At 33.2% G+C, this 24,713-nt stretch overlaps 1 protein-coding gene and 1 long non-coding RNA gene across 3 annotated transcripts; one reads left to right on the top strand and one right to left on the bottom strand.

Annotated features, from left to right (window-relative positions):
- Window positions 1–319: 319 nt before the first annotated feature.
- On the bottom strand, window positions 320–20,890 carry LOC129914500 (secernin-3). Of its 2 annotated transcripts, XM_055993795.1 has the most exons (5): window positions 20,564–20,890; window positions 20,319–20,503; window positions 20,054–20,226; window positions 19,699–19,978; window positions 320–2,270 (listed from the first exon to the last, which is right to left on the bottom strand). In XM_055993795.1, the coding sequence occupies exons 2-5, from the start codon at window positions 20,469–20,471 to the stop codon at window positions 1,797–1,799; spliced, it is 1,080 nt and encodes a 359-aa protein (XP_055849770.1). In that variant the 5' UTR covers window positions 20,472–20,503; window positions 20,564–20,890; the 3' UTR covers window positions 320–1,796. The 2 variants fall into 2 exon arrangements, with proteins under 2 accessions (XP_055849770.1, XP_055849769.1); XM_055993794.1 differs by having other exon boundaries at window positions 20,319–20,889.
- A 458-nt stretch (window positions 20,891–21,348) lies between these two features.
- LOC129914511 (uncharacterized) lies at window positions 21,349–21,666 on the top strand. The gene is made up of 2 exons (XR_008772190.1): window positions 21,349–21,398; window positions 21,454–21,666. It is a non-coding gene; the product is annotated as an uncharacterized LOC129914511 (long non-coding RNA).
- The last annotated feature ends 3,047 nt before the right edge of the window (window positions 21,667–24,713 follow it).

Here is a 24,713-nt window from a genome sequence, read left to right as displayed (position 1 = left end):
GAAAATTCAGATCTTAAGTTCAGGTGGCCTGCGTTGAACGCGGGGAATAACTCTGGTTGAAAAAGGAGCTACAAAAAACGCTTGACAACGAACAAACCTATTAACATAGAGGAAGGAATACAAAGAGAAAAATAAGAGAGATTATCTGAAATAAAATTTGCGGGTGTTTTAGGTAAGGGGGGTACGAGTCGGCTCTCTAGGTATTCCTTCCTCTATGCCTATTAATATGAATCGATTACCTCTCACACAAGAAATCAGAAATCCCAGCTTTTGGACTATGTGAAATGTTTAATTTTTGTAATACTAAAGACAAACAATGTTGATTTGGAATTTATGTTTTATTATACTTGAAATATTTAAGATAATATTGTTTTTATAATCAATTGTCTGAATAAAAGATTTTATGTTTAATTAATTTGCATGCAAAACTAAACAAATAAAAAAACAGTTTTTATCGTTATGTGTTTTTAAATATTTTATAAAACTTAAGCCCGTAGGGTACTTCTTTTGTTTACACATTTTTAATACAAAAAATCAGATGATTATGTGAAAAAGATAGCACTTTTTTTCAACGAAACAGATATATTCGCGTAATTTCAAATGTCGACTATTTAAAATTTACAAATATTGATTACCTACCATTATTTATATTTATAATATCTAAAGACACCACGCACAGAATTAAACTTGTGTTTTTTTTTTTTGTAAACAAATGCAAATATTTGCATTCAAATGACAAATAAAAAAACTGACAGAAAAAAGGGAAAACTGACTGAACCTTTTTTGTGACATTTTTGGCTTTTTGTTTATTTTGTTTATGCGCTTACTCTTGAAGTGATTTTATATTCAAAACATGTCGTCGGCACAACACCAAAACCGCGAATCTGCATTTTTGGACATTTTGACTAATGTGTCATTTTACTTGTTATCGGTCCCTCTATTCACTGCGTCAATCCCAATCCTCCATCTGTTGCCTTGAAGCTTAAAATATCATTGTTTGTTGCACGAGTTTCCATAAGATTGCACGTGTTTCCAAAACTTTGAAGGCGTTTTTCTCAAAACTACAATTTTGCAGATTCGTGGTTTTGGCTTTGTGCCCACGATGTCTTACTGCTCTGTTTTCTTTATTTAATTAAGAAAAAAAGAAGTATTTTACGGGCTTTAAGCACTTTAAATAATTTAAATAAGGTTTTCTTGCCAAAATATTTGTGTAGAACTTTTTTTTAATTCAAACTTTGTGCTACTTTTTACTTGATGAGTATTTTAAAATCGAATTTGTCTGTTTCTTATATATACTATATGAATTGTATCGCTTAGTAAGTTGATAAATTTCCTACTTGGAAGATAATCTCGTTGTTTTTTTTACAATTCAAAGTTTTAAATAAACAATAACATTGAAACATAAGTTAACAGCGGCATTTTAATTAATTTACATAAATAATTTTTAAATAATTTAGGCTTAAAGATTAAAATGTGAAATTCGTAAACTATCACAAAATACTATAGAAAACTTAAAACTGTAAACTTAAACTACTTGACCTCCTAAAGAGATATATATAATAAAAAATGTTTTATTAAATAAAAAAAAATGTGCAAAATTCCAGCGAAATTATGTAAGGTACCTTATCACTAAGGAAACCTTTTTGGTTAAAGTTTGCAAGATCATTATAAAAACTGCATTCAACATAAGTAAAAACTTGGGAATGTTTTTTTTATCACTAAAGCAATTTAATTTTGTTTGTTTATTATAGGTTTGTTACCCATTGTCAGTATAAAAAGCCATATATTCTTAGTATTTAACGGTAGAACTTTACTTCAGCTTCGACACAGTCCTTCATTAATTCGTCCAATTCAGTTGTTGGTGTCGGATTTGCTTCAAAATAAGCATTTATCTCTGCTACACAAGAAGCTTCGAGATTTTTAAGATCACGCACGGCTTCTGGTTTACGCTGAGCATGTAATTTTTGCAACAATGTAATGCACTCTCCATGGGGTATTTTAGTTAGAGGAGATATTTTTGGATTTGGAGCAAAAACAAATGGTTTGAAAACTGATTCTTTTGGGTTTGGAGTTGCGGTGAACCAGTAGCATGAAATACCGGAAGGAGAAAGTACCGATACATTACTCGAACGATTCATATCGGTAGCAGTAGATCGCAACGTTTCAAACATACTTGTTATAATGTAAGATCCATCTCCAGTAGGCTCATCACCTGGCCATTGTTCAACAATGGGGGGAGACGAGAAGCAATTGGCAAAATTCAAATCACCCTGTAAAAACAAATTTCTTTTAGTATTGTAATTTAATAGGCCTACATATTTTTTAAGATATTGTATTTTATAAAAAGAAAGGAAAAAGGTTAATGCAATAGATATATTTATGTCAGTGGCGTCTCGTCAGGGTGTGCATTGCACACCCTGATCTAACAACGAAAAATATCTCTCATTAAACAAGTTCTCATTTACCACGCACAAATAAAATATTCCCAATATGCACCCATACACCCTGTATCACAAAGCCTACATTCATTTTCTTCCTTCTTAATTTTTCTTTCAAAATTTCTTCATCAAACAACAGAAACAAAAATATCAAATAAGCTCGTACGAAATCCTTCTGTGCACATTTTCTCTCATCAAATAAATCCATGCAACTCGATCGTACACAATTTTCGCAGTATCCATCCACATCGCCATTCTTCGCCCGCAAGATACACACGTACACAAAATCTTTACTTTGATGAATTTGTAGTGAACTCGTATGACGGTTTTCTGTGCACGGTCTCTATCATAAACAAAAAATACCAAGACTGGAAACTTTCGTACGTCTTTCCAGTGTTGCCACAAGCTAAAATGAAAAGTCGCTAGAAGTCGCTAGAAAAAAATTGTAAAATAAAGCTCAACAAAAATTTATTTTTGAATAACTTTATTTTTTTTTTTAAATTCAAAGTTAACAACAAACTTAAGGCTAGAGTAATAAAAAACAAATAAAGGTAAAACAAAAAAAAAATTCAGTCTCATTGTTAATAAGTATTTAGATATATAGATAATTCTTAAATCTTTTGGAATAAAATACTCAGTATTTATTCTGAATCACATATAAAAAGATCACTATCGATTTCTTCAATATACTCAGTTGCAAGAACTTCAACAGCATTATTTTTAAATACATTTGTTTTTAAAACGATATCTGGTAGTTCATAGGAATGATAGTTTTTGTAAAGTAATTTAAGCTGATTTCGAATAAGAATAATAGAATTTAAGTTTTTGTTGACAATTTATTTCTGGTTTTATTTTTCACAAGGTTTTGACCAGTGCTGTTATATAATAAAAATAGTATTTACGTTTCACAACTCAGAAATGCTTGGCTTTAAAAGTCGCTAGAAAAGTCGCTAAAAATAATCTAGCGACATCAAAATATTTTTTGTCGCGGAAGAAGTTGAAATGTCGCTAAATCTAGCGACAAAGTCGCTAGAATGGCATCCCTGCGTCTTTCCCCCCAAAACCCTTTTGTGTACAGTGCTGTCTGTTCACGACATTCGCCGCACCTCGCAGCTTGTAGGCAAACGTCAGTTGACCGCCGAGTTTCCAGTCTTGGTATTTTTTGTTTATGGTCTCTATTCTTATTTTCTTTTCTTCCGTTATGTTTTTGTAAAGCATTGAAGATGAAAAATAGAATGAGTTACATCGAAGCTCGTGCGAAAAAAAGGAATGCACGAGAGTCGGCTGTGTAGGTATTTTTTGTTCTGTTTCAGTTTCAGGTAGAATAGAGCCTCGTGCGAAAAAATGCAATGTACGAGAGTCGGCGGGGTAGATATTTTTTTTTTGGTTTAGGTAGAATAGAATGAATTACATCGAAGCTCGTGCGAAAAAAAGCAATGCACGACAGTCGGCGATGTAGGATGTAGGTATTATTTTTCTGTTTTAGTTAGAATACACCAACACCAAATTTCATAGGAAAAATGTGAAAATGAAATGAAGATTCATGAGGTACTTTTTTCATGAGGTGATATTTTTTGTTGTTTTGTTGTCAACTTATCAAGAAAAATCGAAAAATCGATTTAATATTATAAAAAAACTATAATTTATATGTTTTGTATTTAGTTTTTGTTGAAGTTTAATTTATTTAGTTTTTGTTACCTACGGTTTTAGTGGAGTCTTTTTTTATAATAAAAATATACCCAATGATATTTTCGTTGTTTTAATTTGGAGAAAACAGTATAATGGTAAGAGATTGATTAATGAATTGATTTTTTTTTTTAATAAGCTTATAATTTTCAAGGATTGCACACTTATCTAAATTATTCACGCGACGCCACTGATGTATGTATATGTACAGCTGTGTTCAAAATAATAGTAGTGCCTGCATCAAAATAACATTTTTTATAATTACGGTGCTTCTACGGTTAAAAATTTAGTTTCTTTGATGTCAAAGTTTGTAACGGTCAATTACTAATAAATGTATCATAGTTTTAAAATGAAAAAGAAGGTTCCAAATAATTTTTCATTGACTTTTGGTTGTTCTTTCTAATTTGACCTGTTCAAAATAATAGTAGTTAAAGTTATTTTTGAAGAATTTAAAAGCGGTTTATAATATAGAATATTTATTTTTGGTTTAAAAGTAAGTACTCATATAATATGAACAATTTTTCAACAAAAAACGATTTGTTTCGGTTTTAATCTATTTAAAGTTCGAAGAGCAAAACACTGCAGTTCGGATAACGGAAACTTTTACGAAAGCTGCTTGAAGAAGGGAAAACCTACTTGGAAATTCAAGGTTATATAAGGATGCTCCCCTACAATGGTAGCCAATGCAATAAACTCAACGAAAAACCCGAAACGTGCGGTAGAAAAAGAAAAAAGACCGTCGTAGATGACAGGCGTACTGTCCAGATGAGCAAAGCTGAGCCTTCAGCATCGTCGTTTCGAATCCAGAAGGCTTTAAGCCTGGATTGCAGTGCAGTGAACATTCGGAGGCGACTGTTAGAGACTAATTTGTACGCTTGAAGTCCACGAAAAGTTCTGTGAAACATGTTAAAAAGCGTATCCAGTTTGTAAAAGATTACATAAACTGGCCAGCGAAGTAATAGCGTAACATATTGTTTACTGATGCGAGCAAATTTGTCCTCTTTGGTGGTACTGGATCTCCAGAATACGTCCGACGTCCACCCAATACGGAATATGTTCCAAAGTATACGACGGAAAAAGTTAAACATGGAGGGTCGAAAATTTTAGTATTTTAACATATTTCTTTGTTAACAGCGGTACTTTATGTGAACTTCAAGCGTACAAATTAGTCTCTAACAGTCGCCTCCGAATGTTCACTGCACTGCAATCCAGGCTTAAAGCCTTCTGGATTTGAAACGACGATGCAGAAGGCTCAACTTTGCTCATCTGGACAATACGCCTGTCATCTACGACGGTCTTTTTTCTTTTTCTACCGCACGTTTCGGGTTTTTCGTTGAGTTTATTGCATTGGCTACCATTGTAGGGGAGCATCCTTATATAACCTTGAATTTCCAAGTAGGTTTTCCCTTCTTCAAGCAGCTTTCGTAAAAGTTTCCGTTATCCGAACTGCAGTGTTTTGCTCTTCGAACTTTAAATAGATTAAAACCGAAACAAATCGTTTTTTGTTGAAAAATTGTTCATATTATATGAGTACTTACTTTTAAACCAAAAATAAATATTCTATATTATAAACCGCTTTTAAATTCTTCAAAAATAACTTTAACTACTATTATTTTGAACAGGTCAAATTAGAAAGAACAACCAAAAGTCAATGAAAAATTATTTGGAACCTTCTTTTTCATTTTGAAACTATGATACATTTATCAGTAATTGACCGTTACAAACTTTGACATCAAAGAAACTAAATTTTTAACCGTAGAAGCACCGTAATTATAAAAAATGTTTTTTTGATGCAGCCACTACTATTATTTTGAACACAACTGTATACACACACACACTTGCTTAAGTTTTCAAATTTTTTTATTAAACAAAAATTTAATTGTAAGTAGTGTGACGCGCAAGCAAATTTTAACTTTTGCTATCCTTAAGGGCCCAACCCATAGAATCCGTTGCGTCCGTTGCGTCGAAGTTTTCAACTGACAGCTTGATAAAATACACACGTTCTTATAAGAAGCGACCCATAAGCGACGGATCGGACGGATTCGACGGAAGAAGTAGCCCAACTTTCAAATTTTTCATCCGTCGCACATAGGAGTATTTCGATCAAAAACCTGGACAAAATTATTTTTTTAAGTAAAACAATTTATTTTTGCTAGAAATTATTATTTATGCAATGAAAGGTGGTTTTATGTAATAAGTTGAAAAACTTTAAAAACGCTCGTGATAATTTTTCATTGACTTTTGGTTGTTCTTTCTAATTTGACCTGTTCAAAATAATAGTAGTTAAAGTTATTTTTGAAGAATTTAAAAGCGGTTTATAATATAGAATATTTATTTTTGGTTTAAAAGTAAGTACTCATATAATATGAACAATTTTTCAACAAAAAACGATTTGTTTCGGTTTTAATCTATTTAAAGTTCGAAGAGCAAAACACTGCAGTTCGGATAACGGAAACTTTTACGAAAGCTGCTTGAAGAAGGGAAAACCTACTTGGAAATTCAAGGTTATATAAGGATGCTCCCCTACAATGGTAGCCAATGCAATAAACTCAACGAAAAACCCGAAACGTGCGGTAGAAAAAGAAAAAAGACCGTCGTAGATGACAGGCGTACTGTCCAGATGAGCAAAGCTGAGCCTTCAGCATCGTCGTTTCGAATCCAGAAGGCTTTAAGCCTGGATTGCAGTGCAGTGAACATTCGGAGGCGACTGTTAGAGACTAATTTGTACGCTTGAAGTCCACGAAAAGTTCTGTGAAACATGTTAAAAAGCGTATCCAGTTTGTAAAAGATTACATAAACTGGCCAGCGAAGTAATAGCGTAACATATTGTTTACTGATGCGAGCAAATTTGTCCTCTTTGGTGGTACTGGATCTCCAGAATACGTCCGACGTCCACCCAATACGGAATATGTTCCAAAGTATACGACGGAAAAAGTTAAACATGGAGGGTCGAAAATTTTAGTATTTTAACATATTTCTTTGTTAACAGCGGTACTTTATGTGAACTTCAAGCGTACAAATTAGTCTCTAACAGTCGCCTCCGAATGTTCACTGCACTGCAATCCAGGCTTAAAGCCTTCTGGATTTGAAACGACGATGCAGAAGGCTCAACTTTGCTCATCTGGACAATACGCCTGTCATCTACGACGGTCTTTTTTCTTTTTCTACCGCACGTTTCGGGTTTTTCGTTGAGTTTATTGCATTGGCTACCATTGTAGGGGAGCATCCTTATATAACCTTGAATTTCCAAGTAGGTTTTCCCTTCTTCAAGCAGCTTTCGTAAAAGTTTCCGTTATCCGAACTGCAGTGTTTTGCTCTTCGAACTTTAAATAGATTAAAACCGAAACAAATCGTTTTTTGTTGAAAAATTGTTCATATTATATGAGTACTTACTTTTAAACCAAAAATAAATATTCTATATTATAAACCGCTTTTAAATTCTTCAAAAATAACTTTAACTACTATTATTTTGAACAGGTCAAATTAGAAAGAACAACCAAAAGTCAATGAAAAATTATTTGGAACCTTCTTTTTCATTTTGAAACTATGATACATTTATCAGTAATTGACCGTTACAAACTTTGACATCAAAGAAACTAAATTTTTAACCGTAGAAGCACCGTAATTATAAAAAATGTTTTTTTGATGCAGCCACTACTATTATTTTGAACACAACTGTATACACACACACACTTGCTTAAGTTTTCAAATTTTTTTATTAAACAAAAATTTAATTGTAAGTAGTGTGACGCGCAAGCAAATTTTAACTTTTGCTATCCTTAAGGGCCCAACCCATAGAATCCGTTGCGTCCGTTGCGTCGAAGTTTTCAACTGACAGCTTGATAAAATACACACGTTCTTATAAGAAGCGACCCATAAGCGACGGATCGGACGGATTCGACGGAAGAAGTAGCCCAACTTTCAAATTTTTCATCCGTCGCACATAGGAGTATTTCGATCAAAAACCTGGACAAAATTATTTTTTTAAGTAAAACAATTTATTTTTGCTAGAAATTATTATTTATGCAATGAAAGGTGGTTTTATGTAATAAGTTGAAAAACTTTAAAAACGCTCGTGATAAGAAAAACTAAAAAAAAAATAGTACGAAATTTCATATACCCAAAATGTGAAAAATTAAAATATCTAAAATATTAGATTAAAAAAGGAACCATTGTGTTTTTAGGCTTTATGAATCCATATGCATCAATTTCAATAACAAAAATTTCTGGAAAATGTTAAAAACCAGTAAAAAAAAACGTAGGGCTTATGAGTGTTTTAAAATAAGTTAAGTTATCATAAATCTATGTATCGAAGCAGAATAGTAGGATAAACTATAAAAAAGCACTTAGACTTTTAAAAAAAGCAATACAAATACACTGCCGGTCATCTGAATACGTCCACATTTTAGTTCATCTTATTTTTAGCCTGGCTTGGTATTTAATGCAATGGTACATCTTTTTTACATACGTAACGAGAGAACATCTTTATGCGCTTAGCTTAGGAGAAAAAAAATTGTCTTGGGACCTACCGTTCTTCTCACACGGTAGCTAGACAAAATCTATTCATAAAAACAAGTATATTTTTTGACTCATCTGAATAGACTCAAAATCAAAAATGTTAATAAATGATGAGTTGCATGGGTCAGTTGGACTCAAAATTGTTTCTGTCAATAAATCTGATTGTCTATAACCTATAAGGACGAAAACGGCTCGAAAAAAATCATTAGGCGCGGGAAAAATGGCGAAAATAAAAGAAGTCTTTGAATTAGGCCGAAATCAACGATGCATTGGGACAAAAATTAACACAAGTTAAAATTTAGTATGCAGTTATTCGCGCAATATCCAAGGGTATAGAAACAACATTTACAATCGAAGTTGCTTAGCCACAACATTGGCCGATAGATGTGCAATGATCTGAACAGCATGACTTCGCGCTAAAAATTAAGCTGAAAACCGGTATGAAATGCAGTTCAACGACGGCAAAACGTGTTGTCAGAAGTGGTAAACATTTGAGAAGAACAAATCTTCGCAAAAACTACCACTTTACAAACCACGAAAAGAAACTCGCCTCCAATAGTAAAAAAAAAAACATGTCGTGAAAGTCGAATTTCCAACCGGTGATTTTACAAAGGAAAAAAATGAATTAAGTTAACCCTGAGGTCTAAATTCCTATTTGTATGACCTTCGTAGAGAGAAGGATTATTTTAAGTTGTCTGCATAACTGTGAAGGGAGTGTCATTAAGTGCAAGCTATTTTTTTTCTACAAAACTTTCGATCTGCAATTTCTAACACAGTTTTTTTTACTATTGGAGGCGAGTTTCTTTTCGTGGTTTGTAAAGTGGTAATTTTTGCGAAGATTTGTTCTTCTCAAATGTTTACCACTTCTGACAACCCGTTTTGCCGTCGTTGAACTGCATTTCATACCGGTTTTCAGCTTAATTTTTAGCGCGAAGTCATGCTGTTCAGATCATTGCACATCTATCGGCCAATGTTGTGGCTAAGCAACTTCGATTGTAAATGTTGTTTCTATACCCTTGGATATTGCGCAAATAACTGCATACTAAATTTTAACTTGTGTTAATTTTTGTCCCAATGCATCGTTGATTTCGGCCTAATTCAAAGACTTCTTTTATTTTCGCCATTTTTCCCGCGCCTAATGATTTTTTTCGAGCCGTTTTCGTCCTTATAGGTTATAGACAATCAGATTTATTGACAGAAACAATTTTGAGTCCAACTGACCCATGCAACTCATCATTTATTAACATTTTTGATTTTGAGTCTATTCAGATGAGTCAAAAAATATACTTGTTTTTATGAATAGATTTTGTCTAGCTACCGTGTGAGAAGAACGGTAGGTCCCAAGACAATTTTTTTTCTCCTAAGCTAAGCGCATAAAGATGTTCTCTCGTTACGTATGTAAAAAAGATGTACCATTGCATTAAATACCAAGCCAGGCTAGAAATAAGATGAACTAAAATGTGGACGTATTCAAGTGACCGGCAGTGTATTTATATGTGGCAGACTCTTTTCTCACTGTCATTTAATTGAACAAAAAACATTTAATATTTCCATAACGACTCTTTAATTATTATTCAATACCGGCAATTGTATTTTTCATTTGTAAATTTTATGTTTAAAAGCACACTCGCTCACAATCAATCTCTTAACAATGCTCAAATCACCACAAATTAAAAAAAATCCAGAAAATAAACAACAGACTTTGAACTTGTTTTGTCACTCCACACAATCTACCACAAAAAAGAGGTTGTCTGTAAAGCCGGTTTACGGACGATTATTTTACGTGATAACGTCGACAGAAAACAGGTTGTGTGCTCTTGTTTGAAATGAGTCAATTGAAGCGTTTACTTATTTCAAACAATCATAATTTACAAGAAAAGGTTAAAAAAAATACCGTTTTTATTAATTTTATTTTAAAAGCGTACAAAAAAAATTATGCAATTAAAAAGCCAAGTATTTCTTCTTAAGAATAAAACCATTTTTAAAATTTTACAATACGCAAAAAGTATAAAAATAGTTTATTGAAAACAATCATTTTCATCAAAAAAAAGCAAAAAAAACATGAATTTTTATCTTCGCAAGTCATTAATTCCATTTTTTTCCCTAACAACCTATACAAAATTTTATACCATCTGAAAGCTTATTGTCTTAGCTCAAAATATATATATCGATCAGGTCTATGAGCTCGATCAAATTTCATTAAAAAAAGCAAAAAAAAAAACATTTATTTTTATGTTCTCACGCTATGGAATCAATTTTTTTGTTTAACAACCTATACAAAATTTTATACCATAAGAAAGCTTATTATTTGACCTTTCATATGACGTATCAATCTCATTTCAAAGATGCCTACAAGACAAGTTAGAATTTTTTAAAGTCAACCATGTCGAATTTCCAGACTGAGGTTACGGTACTTCCCACACTGGTGGCTGTTCGGGGGGCAACTGATCTTAACTAGTGTTTTGAGGTTTTTCGCAAGTTTCTTGATTTAACATTGTGTAGCTTGTAGTTAGTCTACCGTTATGTGTTATATACCAAATGAAAGGTAATTGTATAGTATCAGGATGCTCATAAGTTTAATAAAACTTCTATCTGCTCCTGGTCAAAAGTTATAACCTGTTGAATTCTAAAATATTATTTTACCGTTATCTCAAAATTGTGTTTACGAAAATGATTGAAACTTCGCACACATTTAGTCGTGGTCATGGTCTATCATTACTCCATATACTTTATTCGAAATGGTAACGGAGTTACGAATACCAGAGTTACGGGCCACAGAGTTACGAGTGTCAAAGTTACGCCAAACCGAAGTTACGAAAAACTAGAGTTACGAATTCTAAAGTTATGTTAAGCTATAACATATGATTTTTGGGTTGGCAACAATTGCGAAGAACGATATGGAATTATGGAAACATAAATAAGAGAATATTGATTCTCAGTGGTTATTGGGTGTGATTTAATCTTTTTATGCAAAAAACAACCCCATTCCTTGTTTATTTATTTGACACAGGATAAGTTAAAAATCAAACAAAAACCCCACCTAATAAAAAGAATTCTAATATACCTATATATTTGCCATATGGGCAGGTCTTTTGTGTCAAATTTATGTACCTACCCAACTATCAGAACTTTATGTTAGTTGATGTATATTAAAATTTAATAATTGAGTTTAAAAAGACAACGAATTTCAGTATTTATCATCAATTAATACCTGACAATTGCAATAAGGATGACAGGTAGATACCTATATGAAAAAAAATATAAAAAGGAAGTAACACAACCACCTAAAAAATAACAACAAATTTAAGCAGCAAAATGTTCCATATAAAGTGTTCTTTTTTGGTGGGAGGTGGAAGTGGGAGCAACACAATCACAGCATGAACCTATCTGTTGGACTACTCGACTACTTCTCCCTCTCCACCTTGTGTTATACTTTACATAATACAACAACCTTATTTTAATGACACATTTTTTTCGACTAGTTGATGTGGAGGTGGGGAGTGTGTGTGAGAAAGATGTCATCTATCGTTGGCTTAGGTTTGTCCTAATCTAACAACAGAAACAGAGTTATATGTATAATGGAAATAAAAATGCGCTTTTTATTTTACTCATTCAGGTGGGGAAATAAGAATGCATGTTTTTTTCATTTAAGATGTCACTGTCTAACACTATTATTGTTATGAAAGAGATAACCTAACAAATTTTTAACTTGTTGACTTGTTCTTTTCTAAAACTTGCATTTAGTTCAGTCAATGGGGAAAAATCCGACAGTTGTGACGTCTGCTAAGTTTGGATGCAGTATAGAAGGGGGTTTATCCTGAGTATAAATCTCGGTTTGCGTATTATTTGGGGCGTCCGCCATTTTGAAAAACGCATAAGTCTGAATATCTCGAGAACGCCTGGTCGAACAGAAAATTTGCAAGGTCTTTTTAGATTGGAAATATAATTACACTGTGATAGTTTTTTTTAAACTTTTTTGCAACAGAAGGGAGACACATCGATTCTAGTTAATTCGAGTACGCTGAATTCAGTGGTGGCAACCGTTTTGAAAGTTTGGCTGTGGTTTTCGAGATATTTCGAACTACAAAGGTACGGAAATGTATCAAGTAATTGCATAGTGCTGAAAATACTTTCTAGACTCTCATAGAACTTTGTATTAAGTTTTTAGTACTTTCTAGTACCTTCTTTAACTTTCTAACACTTTATAGAACTTTCTTGAACCTTGAACTTATTAAAGTGAAATTTTCGACAACTTTCTCGATCCCCACCACTCTCACTCTGATTCTAGCTAAGTTCATAAGCATGACGGGTCTTCTTGATGCAGTTCTAAACTAAGTTTAAGAAATGAGCTATAGTTAAATCTATTTAAAAATCGTCAATTTAATTTTAGTAGAAGTACCTTTGTAGTTCGATGGAAAAATAAAATAAAAGACAAAAAAAAAAACTAAAAAAATGTAATTTTGAATCGAAAAATGCTTCGTTAGCATCCGAACCATGATAATGCAATTTGAAAATACTTTCTTCTTATATATATTATACATAAAAGTGGAGATCTGGTAATATATTAACGAAAAAACTACTAAAAACGATGAAAATTTTACGAAATTCTCATATAAAGAGAGCTTAGACCTAAAATTTTATTTTCGAAATATCTCGAAAACCAGAGCCAAACTTTCAAAACGGTTGCCACCACTGAATTCAGCATACTCAAATTAACTAGAATCGATGTGTCTCTCTTCTGTTGCAAAATCGAACTATCACAGTGTTATTTTTTTTTTCCCCAGTACTATTTTTCTCTCTGATTTATACTCAGGATAAACCCCTCTTCAATTCTGCATCCAAACTTAGCAGATGTCACAACTTTTGTCGGATCCACTGCTTGACTCCTCATTGACTGAACTAATTGTTATGAAAATAAAATAACCCTATTAGCCCAGTCATTTTAGTCATTTTTAAGCCCAATCTGCGGAAAAATTCCTACTGGGCTGAATTTTGGTATACAGCTAAATGACGGCTTTGTTATGAAGATGTGAAAAATCGACATTGATATCGTGTCCGCGTTAAGAGTTATAGGGGTCAAAAGGTCACAAAAACTGGTTTTTCACGATTTCAAGCAAAACGGTAAGTCTTATCAAAAAATTTTCAATGCAAGAATTGTAGACCAGATTATTATATATAAAAAGTGTCATGACACTTTTTTTCCTAAGACCCACCGTTTCTTAGGTATAACGATTCAAAAAGTTGAAGTTTAGTTGTAATCGTCATAATCCTATTCCTGAAAAAAAACTCCTAACTGAAAAGTTCCTGAAATTTCATTATTTTTTTAGTTTGAATTTCGTTCCTCAACTGTTAAGAATATGGGGAAACCAAAAAAAATGGAAATTTTCGCCATTTTTCCGATTGGGGCCCTTCTCCCGAAACCATTTCCCTGGGAATTTTTGTTTAGAATATGTCTGAAAATATACAGGGTGTGCAATAGAGAATGGACAACCCTAAAACGGCTTATAGCTACACTTATGATTGTTCTAAAAACAGATAGAAAAAAGTTCTATCGCAACCAGTTCATAAAATATGGACTTTTTTTCGTTCAGTGTATTTTAAATTTTATCATCTTATGTTTTCGTTCACTACAAGCACGAATGAATGAATTTTATTTATTTCTTTTTTTTATCATTTTCTTCAATAATTGTATGAGTACATAAACACTTTATAAAATTTTTTTTGCTTTTTCCATATTCTTAACAGTTGAGGAACGAAATTCAAGCTAAAAAAATAATGAAATTTCAGGAACTTTTCAGTTAGGAGTTTTTTTTTCAGGAATAGGATTATGACGATTACAACTAAACTTCAACTTTTTGAATCGTTTTACCTAAGAAACGGTGGGTCTTAGGAAAAAAAGTGTCATGACACTTTTTATATATAATAATCTGGTCTACAATTCTTGCATTGAAAAATTTTTGATAAGACTTACCGTTTTGCTGAAAATCGTGAAAAACCAGTTTTTGTGACCTTTTGACCCCTATAACTCTTAACGCGGACACGATATCAATGTCGATTTTTCACATCTTCATAACACAGCCGTCATTAAGCTGTATACCAAAATTCAGCCCAGTAGGAATTTTTCCGCAGATAAAACCTAAAATTACTGGACTATATATATTTTCAATTTATTTAAAGGTGGGGATATGATTTTTTTTGTATACGTTTTTAAGAGTCCATCCAACCCATAGAATCCGTCGCATCCCATAGGTCGACGGATTCAACCCACAATTGAATAAAGTACACAAGTTCTCATGAGAACCGGCCTATAAACAAACGGCAACCATCAAGTCCAACTAATATACGAATTGGTTCTTATAAAAATGTTGTTTATCAAGGTCAATTAATGCCGTCAACAAATCAACGGATGCGACGGTTTCTATGCCTTTACTTTGGCGCCTTTATGTAGGTGAGACGTCGGAGGCGTTACCGGGAAATTTTTTTTTTGAAAGTGCCAATGTTAACAACAGGTGCCAATTTGGGCCATTTCGTGCATAAAAGTAAAAACAAAGTCTGAAGACTAAAGAGATAACTAATGAGAATTATTAAGCGCAAAACTAGTAAATTAATTTAATTATAAAAAAGAACTTAATGAATGGCCACACAACAACCGTATTCGATAATGGTATGTTTGCAAAAAAAAAATTCCAAACCTGATGTACATCAACGTTAAGATGCGGAATTTTTTTCATACACTTACCCGTAGGTACCGCATACCTTTTCGGTGTGGTCAAACCCTTAAAGTTTCAAAGAAACATAACAAATAAATAAAGCATCAAGAAATTATTTAATTAAAAATATAAGTCCATACATAGGGGTGCGACATAAGGTCAAATTAACTAAATGTTGTAAATATTTTATCTTTAATATACATTTTTCTAGAGTGGCATTTCAAGCCATTTGAGAACCAGAGTACCATTTATATTAAAAAAAATAACACCAAAAGTAAAAGTGCCAATTCGGCAACTCTACGGTCGGATGTGAATGATTTTTTTTTTAATTTTTTTTGACTGCTCCTTCCATCTCTTACATCCACGATCCATTTTTTGAAGTGTTGCGGAAACAGAAACATTGATCGGCCACCACCATTGTTCTTTCTCAATAGGTTTGCATTGAATTTGTAAAATATCTGCTTTTATTTGTCAGTTATTGCCAAAGAAAAAAATATGAGTTTTTATTTACATAATTAAGAAAGTGTTTTATTCGCACCAACATGACAGACAGAACGCTTCTCGGAATAAAAATTCCCTTCTTGATTTCAAAACAGAATTCACTCAAAATCAATAATATTTATATATGTATTTCCTAGTAGAAAGAAAAAAATTTTATTTGATTATTCACCAATACAGATATACAATTTCAGAATTGATAGGAAGCGATTCAGACTGTTTTATTGGATTTAAGAATGAGTGAATCCTTGAGTGGAACCAATCGAAAACGACATAAATATCAGTGATTTTGAGTGAATTCTTTTTGTAAATGAAGAAGAGAAGTTCTCTTCTGAGAAGCGAAGCATTTCCGTGCGAATAAATAAACGCTTTCAGCAGGCTTCTGAATGATTCTGGAAGCTTCTGGATGGCCAATCGAAAACTAGACACATACCTTTATAAGTATTTTTTAATTCTCACACACAAACGTAGTTTTTATGAGAAATGGAGGAGCTGTCAATTTTTCAAGAATTTGAAAATGAGCTCGTCTAGTTTGAAATAAATAAAAATTGTGGACATTAAGAAAAATTAACACCGAAAGTTTTAGAGTCCTTATATTGCACCTATTTGCAACTTTTTAAATCTTCATTTGTTTAATTCTTTTAAGTATCTACAATATTTTACAAATAACCCATTTCGTGAATAAATATTAATTTTGTTTTGACACACAAATATGACTGTACAGCTGAGCTGATTGATATTCTTTTCGGTCCATGGAGTCAATTCCCGATCTGTGAAACTGTGGAGTGATAAGTTTTATCAAGTTTTCATATGTCGTTTTCGATTGGACGTCCAGAAGCGTCCGGAAGCATTCAGAAGCCTTCTGATACCAATTTATTGGCATGAAAATGACAGCCAGAACGCTTCTCAGAAGAGAAATTCTCTTCTCTATTTCAAATCCGAATCCAATCAAGAAGCACTAATACATTTAATACTTACATGTCGAAGAAATACTCAATCATTGTTTTTTTCTGTTTTTCATTCAATTTTTTTTTTGTTTTCTGCAATTAATTTGTAAATTTATTTTCAAACAAATAAATTATGCTTTTAAAATTTTTTTCATTAATAGCTAATATCATCGGCAGCCATTTAAAGTCAAATTCTTGTTGTTAAAAAACACATTTTTGTCATTATTTCGAAAAAAGCTTATATTATGATTGACATTTTTCTAACTTATTTTGTAGCCCTGTTTATGTCCTGCATTTTAAAGAAAAAATGGGCTCTTTATCAACAAAGATGGCCGATGAATGACCAAAACCCATAATCCCAAAGAGAAAATCCCCAAAGCCAAAATTCCCAAGACAAACCTGGGTATAGACAAAATCTCCAGGAAAAAATCTCAAAAATAAAAAAATCTCCGAGCGAAAATCCCAAAATTTTAGATGCGCAAGTTGTGTATCAAGCAATCAAATCGCGCGCGCGATTTGATTGCTTGATACACAACTTGCGCATCTTCATTTTGGAAAAACCTATTTTTACTCATATTTAATTGTATGCTGTGATAACTTGCCTCAAAAGATTATGCTTAGTTCAACTCGCTGTATCCTTCCAGTATATTAGAATCATGGTTAAGGCACACGAATGGTAGGTCAAACAAAGAAGGTTCAAGTCACAGTTGTTTACACAATTTATTTTTTCTATTCCGTTTTAAAAGAAGAACCTTTATGATTTTAAAATTGTTGTGTTTAGTTCTGATTTTACTTTGACTAACAGTGTTTTTTTTATCATTTTATTAAGTTTTTGTTTTTGCTAATTGGAGATGTTTGGGGATTTGGAGAAAATGGGAGAAAAAATTATTTATTGGAGATTTTGTCCATTGGATGCCTTTCCCCATGGAGATTTTGTCCATGGGGTCAAAAATTTTCTGGAGATTTTATCCGATTGAGATTTTTTTTTGGAGATAGTGTAGGTTTCCCGTGCGAAAACACCCAAAAATATCGTTTTTTTGGGAATAACTCGGCTTCAGGATGTCCTACAGCAAAAAATAAAGCTTTTAATTGTTCGTCACAACATTTTCTATCGATTTAATGCACATTATATTTGTTGAAACAAATAAAAAATAAGTAATATTAAGTCAAAGACGTTTTTTTGTTTAGCAAACTCTTGACATATTATTTTGTAAACGGTGCAAGTATTGGCTAAAAAAATAAAATACTGTTGTAGTCCTTTAAATTATCTACAATTAAAAAAAAAAATTAGCTCTCTACGACCCACACGAGTCGAATGATAGTTCTCAGTGCGAGAGGTTGTTTTCATTGTTTCTTGTTACAAGAGGATTTGTCTCATGTTTTTCGTTGGTCATTTGGAACTTTTTTTAAAAACTAGTTTCTCGGCTCGTGTGGGTCTTAGAGAGCTATTTTTTTTAAATTGTAGATAATTTAAAGGACTACAACAGTATCGATAGAAAATGTTGTGACGAACAATTAAAAGCTTCATTTTTGGCTGTAGGACATCCTGAAGCCGAGTTATTCCCAAAAAACGATATTTTTGGGTGTTTTCGCAACGGTTTTGCATGCGTTCATTTATCAATTGCTCGTCCATCTTTGGTGATAAAGAGCTCATTTTTTTTTTAATGCAGGACATAAACAGGGCTACAAAATAAGTTAGAAAAATGTCAATCATAATATAAGCTTTTTTCGAAATAATGACAAAAATGTGTTTTTTAACAACAAGAATTTGACTTTAAATGGCTGCCATTTTGTATTTACTCACTCAAATACAATGAAATTATATACAACAATAGAAAATATTATAACGAAGAGAATGTATGTTTATTTTTTAGTCTACGACAATCTGGAGCGAAGATATTAGCTTAGAAGTAAAATATCCCAAAGAATGCATTTTTGTGAATAACTCCGCTAAAAAGAATGATCAGGTGGTGAGAAATTGGGTTTAAGCCTTTTAAATATACCCCTATTGATCCATGAAATAAAAACTGACAGTGCCTCTCTGCGCAAGGTCAAATGACGCTTTGACTCGAGTATATGACAAGTTTGATATTTTAAATTTCACATAAAAACAAACACAAACAAAAAAACAGAATTGAGTGGAAGCGATTCAAACTGTTTTATTGGACTTCAGAATGAGTGATTCCAATCGAAAACGACAATTATAAATTCGATTCTGGATTTATAATAAAATCAAAACAAACTTCAAAAATTAAATTAAAAAAATTTAAAAATTAAAACAAACTTCAAAAATGTTTCATATGAAAACTAAAATGATAAATTTTTTATCATTTCACAGTTTCACAGATCGGGAATTGACCCTCAGTTCTGTTTCTTTATTCATTCCAGTCTGGATCTGGATATTCTTCATAAACTATTTTTTTTCGTCGGTCTATTCTTTTCCATAGCCGACAAAAATAAAGAAACACACTCCATTTCCATTTTACCAGCTATGATTTAGTGATTTAAATATAGGGGCGCCTTTGCAAAAATTAAATTGGTTGGAGGAATATTAGGTTTGCTTTAGTCTTTCAAAACAAATTGGGACGCCTTGTTCTTCAAAGATGAAAAAAGTTAAGGACAAAAATAAGAGCGCAATTGAAAAAGTAAAATAGAAAAAAAATTGGGGCGCCTTTGTGAGAGTAGAAATAAATAAAATATCGATTGGAAAGACTTCATTATTTATATATACTTTTGTTAAAGTTCAATTCTTGCGCCCCTGGGCGACGGCCCATCCTGCCACCCCCCCCCCTCCCCCCTAAAACCTGCCCTGAACCTACACGCTCTAGCTTTTTGTAATATATATTATATTATATATATTAGGTATATATGCAAATAAACAAAAAATAAATTTTAACTTACATCACCGCTCCATAGACCGAGTGACTTCAATGAGTCACCTAGACCCTCGCTGGACTTATCGATTGAAGTTGTTACTCCCAGACCAGAAGAAGGCAATCTTTGGAAACCGTTATCGAGCTTCTGCGCTGCCCAAAGCTTCCCACCGACACTTAATAACCAAGCTTCTGTGGGATCGCATATCAAAAAACTGAATCTTGCACTATCACAGCCATTGCTGTTGACTAAGTCCCCTATCTGATTCAGTGCCTTTAAAGATGAACAAGATCTCTCCAGTGCCAATCTGCAAGTTATAGTTAAAGTTTTACGTCGGGAAAAAAATGAAAAATCAATAAAAACGGTAGCGCATAGAACCCACCTCACAAGATCTGTGGAACGCAGTGCGTCACTGTCAGGCTCTCCGGCCGACCACAAAATTGCAATTGATACATTTTTTTCGTTGCTTCCACACTCGGCACCCCAAATGAGCAGAGGTTTTTGCAAAACTAGTGCGAATGTGGGAACACTATCTATTTCGGCTCCACCGTCACACTGTCACAAAGTCAATTGTTTTAAGATTTTCCATTATCCATGATTAATGCTCATTGATATTTAATAATGCGATATTATTAAATTGAATTTACCTTAATTGTACCCTTAGATGCTGAAGAAGGCATAAATAAAACTTCTTGAGCTTCACCATTTGCAGGTGAAGAATTTCTTCCGAAAATTAGTGATTTCTCTTGAGAATACGGGGTCAGAACAAGGAAACAATCACCGGATACAGAAGATGACATTTTTTGTTAGATATTGAACAACGACGACCGTACTAGAAAATTATAATAAAAATGTGTTTTTAAAGCACCAAATAAAGAGAGCCGTGTAGAACCTAAGTTGCAGAAGATGCAGTCGTGAACAAACTTTTTTTTTCAACCCAAATTTCTGACACCCCGAATCATAGACATACTATACCAAGACTGGAAACTTTCGCACCCCTTCAAGCAAGAAAACTGAGTTCAACAAACCCACTCCGACCTCAGAACGCGAAAATCGGGGTACACTCACACACTTGCAACTTTTTGTGTATGAACACAAAAGTCGAACGAGAATCGTGGTGAAAAAGTGTGAAAAGGAAAACACTATATGATAGGGACAAGTGCAACCCCATATTTCACAAAAGAACAAAACGTCAAAATTAATTAAACAAAAAAAAAAGTTGATTTGTCTAGTCTAGAATGCAGATCTTGCTACATTTCACCAACTCCTTTACCCGAAGGTACACCAATGCCACAGTACACATAAAAAGGTAATATATTCCGAACTGACGTTGGTCGCCAAATTGTCAAAATATGACAATTTGGCGACCAATGTCAACTACCGCATTTCTTAATTGTTTAAATTACCGACGAAAAACGCACAAAAACCGTAAAACCACGCACACAACTAATTTTTTAACATTTATTTATCTTTTTCCGAGACGAAACACGCAGAAAATTTGTTATTTTTCAATTTATAATTTTTTCAAATGACATTTTATAAATCAAAACAAAAACAAATTTCCTGTTTACTGCGATTGAAATATAAAAATTAAAGGCCGGCCTGACAGATTGGTGCCCATTTTTTGACAAACAAATTTTGACATTTTTCGGTATATATTACCTTATTATGTGTACTGTGCACCAATGCACCCGGATGTGATGCGAATGACTGGGAATCGACGGCATGTATTTAATAACATTAATATATCTCATGATCATTGTTTAATCAATATCTTTCTAGAGAATAACGAATTAGTAGGAGATATCAACAAAGGAATCCACCGTGTATTCACTAAGTGGAGGGAATACTGGACATCCAAAAGTGCACAAACAACAGCAGCAACAACAAATAAAAAGATTTATTTTATTTAATATGTGATTTAATATTGTATTTATTGTAATTTCTTTTGCTAAAAAAAACATTAAAATTAAAAAAAAAAACATTTTCAGTGAACAGAGATAAACAGAGTTTTTTGTTTTGCTAGAAATGTCAAACATATTCGATACTCGAGTATCGATCGATGTCAAAATGCCGGACGTCATTCGTTCTGACTTCGGCTCCGTTTTCTCGGAATGGAGATTTTCACCACACTAATACATATGCAATCGACTTCGCGGTGATTATAATTTCCATACTAATTTGAGCCGCCTTCGGACCAGTTTCTGAGCCTTAGAAAAAAACTCAATGAACAGCAAAAAGCTGTACTTTTCTGCCAGAACAGTCCAGCACAGTGTCAGTGAACACAGCTATATTCACGGTAAACTACCCTTCAAGCAAGAAAACGTAGTTCAGAAAAGACACTCCGACCGAGAAAAACGGGGTTGCACTCACACACTTGCAACTTTTTGTGCATGAACACAAAGTCGAAGGAGAAGCGTGGTGAAAAAGAGTGTAAAGGAAAAAAGAACGTATTAAAGACAAGGGCAAAAAAAACAAAGTCATTTTGTTATTCCATTTGTGAAGTGTCTCGTGTCGTGTCTTGTATAGTTAATTGTTTTTAAAATATATTAAATAATAATACAAAAATATTTAAAATTTACTATTAAAAATGAAATATGAAAATATTGTGTTTGCAAGTCGCGATTTTCAATGTGCAACCAAGAAGTGGAAGTACGAAAAATGAAAAAAAAATATTTTGGCGTGAGACGACATCATTAGCGAAATGAAAGAATTCTGCACAACACCAACAACCAGCAGCAACAACAAATGAATTAAAAGACTTATTGTATTTAAAGTTTTATATTGTATTTATTCTGATTAAAATAAAAGTTTGTTTGTCAAAATAAAAAAAATTCAACAAAAAAAATAATATATATTGTTCTTTTTTTGGTCGCAAATGCGTCATATTTGTTTTTGTTTTCGCAGCTCCGACTCGGGTACGACTTCGGCTCCATTTTCTTGGAGTGGAGATTTTCACCACACTTATACATATGCAATCGGCTTCGCGGTGATTATAATTTCCATACTAATTTGAGCTGCCTTCGGACCCGTTTTTGAGCCGAAGTCGGACTCAGCTCCGCCTGAGGTGGAGCGGATTCGGACCGAGGTCGGACTTGTTTGCTTGAAGGGTAGTGTAAACGAACGGTTTTTGGGTAAGACGTCCCTTCAAGCAAACAAGTCCAACCTCGGTCCGAATCCGCTTCTTCACCCCAATAGTGTCAAAAATTTTACACGGCGTTAACTATTTAACGCAATTCACACACGGCCTAAGAATAAGAAGTACAGGAACATGGTATAAAAAGACAAGGTATGATCATTAGAGCCGCTATCTTACAAAATGGGGTAATAAGTTTTTGACGTTTAATTTCGCAAAGTCAAAAGCAACAACAATTTCCAAGACAAATTTGTTTACAACAATTTCAATGGGCAGCTGTCAAAACCTTTAGTAGCCATTTTCAAGTTTTGACAGTTCTCGATACCGACCCTTCAAGCAAGAAAACGGAGTCCAGAAAAGACAGTCCGACCTCCGACCGAGAAAAGCGGGGTTGCACTCACACACTTGCAACTTTTTGTGTATGAACACAAAGTCTAAGAGAATCGTGGTGAAAACTGAGAAAAGGAAAAAAAAGTAGACAGACATAGCCAACAAGAGCAAAAGCGTCATTTTGTTATTTTTTGTTGAAGTGTTTAGTCGCGTCGTGTCTCGTGTCGTTGTTAATAAAATATGAGTATAATTATAAACAATTATTATCAAACTATTAACAATATGGAAACAAAAAAAGGAATGTTGTATAAATATATCGCTCAAAGTGTTTGGATTAAAGTGATGTGTTTCTGTTTGTGTTGAAGATGTAATCTCTAATGATGAAGAAAAAGGCAGAAGGTGAAACATGCGATTGGGCATCTAAAGAAACACCAACAACAGCAGCAACAACAAATAAAATAAAATGAAAAAAATGTATTATATTTTATATTGTATATATTGTGAAAATTTCGTTTGCCAAAATTAAATAAAAAAAACCAGTTTCAGTGAAAAAAAAAAAAAAAAATCTTGTTCTTTTTTTGGTCGCAAATGAGAAACGTCATCCCTTTTTTGTTCCTCTTTCTGGTAGGTTTTCGCTGATCCGCCTCGAGTCCGACTTCGGCTCCGTTTTCTCGGAATGGAGGTTTTCACCACGCCAATACATATGCAATCGACTTCGCGGTGATAATAATTTCCATACTAATTTGAGCCGCCTTCGGACCAGTTTCTGATCCGAAGTCGGACTCAGCTCCGCCTCAGGCGGAGCGGATTCGGACCGACGTCGGACTTGTTTGCTTGAAGGGCATTTTGTTATTTTTTGTTGAAGTGTTTGGTCGCGTCGTGTCTCGTGTCGTTGTTTGTATAATGTTAGTTTATTAATTATAAACAATTTTATTAAATTATAAACAATATGGAAAACAAAAAAGGTATGTTTTATATATCGCTCAAAGTGTTTGGGTTAAAATGTTGTTTCTTCTTGTGTTGTAGATGTAATCTCTAATGATGAAGAAAAATCTAGAAGGTGAAACATGCGATTGGGTATCTAAAAAAACACCAACAACAGCAGCAGCATCAAATGAAATAAAATGAATTGTATTTTATAAAAATGTATTGTATTTTATATTGTATTTATTGTGAAAATTTCGTTTGCCAAAATAAAATAAAAAATAAAACAGTTTCAGTGAAAAAAAAAATAAATCTTGTTCTTTTTTTGGTCGCAAATGCGAAATATCATCCCTTTCTTATTCCTCTTTCTGGTAGGTTTTCGCTGCTCCGACTCAGGTCCGCCTTCGGCTCCGTTTTCTCGGAATGGAGATTTTCACCACACCAATACATATCCAATCGACTTCGCGGTGATTATAATTTCCATACTAATTTGAGCCGCCTTCGGACCAGTTTCTGATCCGAAGTCGGACTCAGCTCCGCCTCAGGCGGAGCGGATTCGGACCGAGGTCGGACCTGTTTGCTTGAAGGGGAGTTTTTTCTAATGATCATACCATAAACAAAAAATACCAAGAAGGGAAACTCGGCGGTCAAC

Source organism: Episyrphus balteatus, chromosome 3, assembly GCF_945859705.1.
Source record: "Episyrphus balteatus chromosome 3, idEpiBalt1.1, whole genome shotgun sequence".
Taxonomy (NCBI): domain Eukaryota; kingdom Metazoa; phylum Arthropoda; class Insecta; order Diptera; family Syrphidae; genus Episyrphus; species Episyrphus balteatus.
This window is presented reverse-complemented; position numbering and strand designations above follow the sequence as displayed.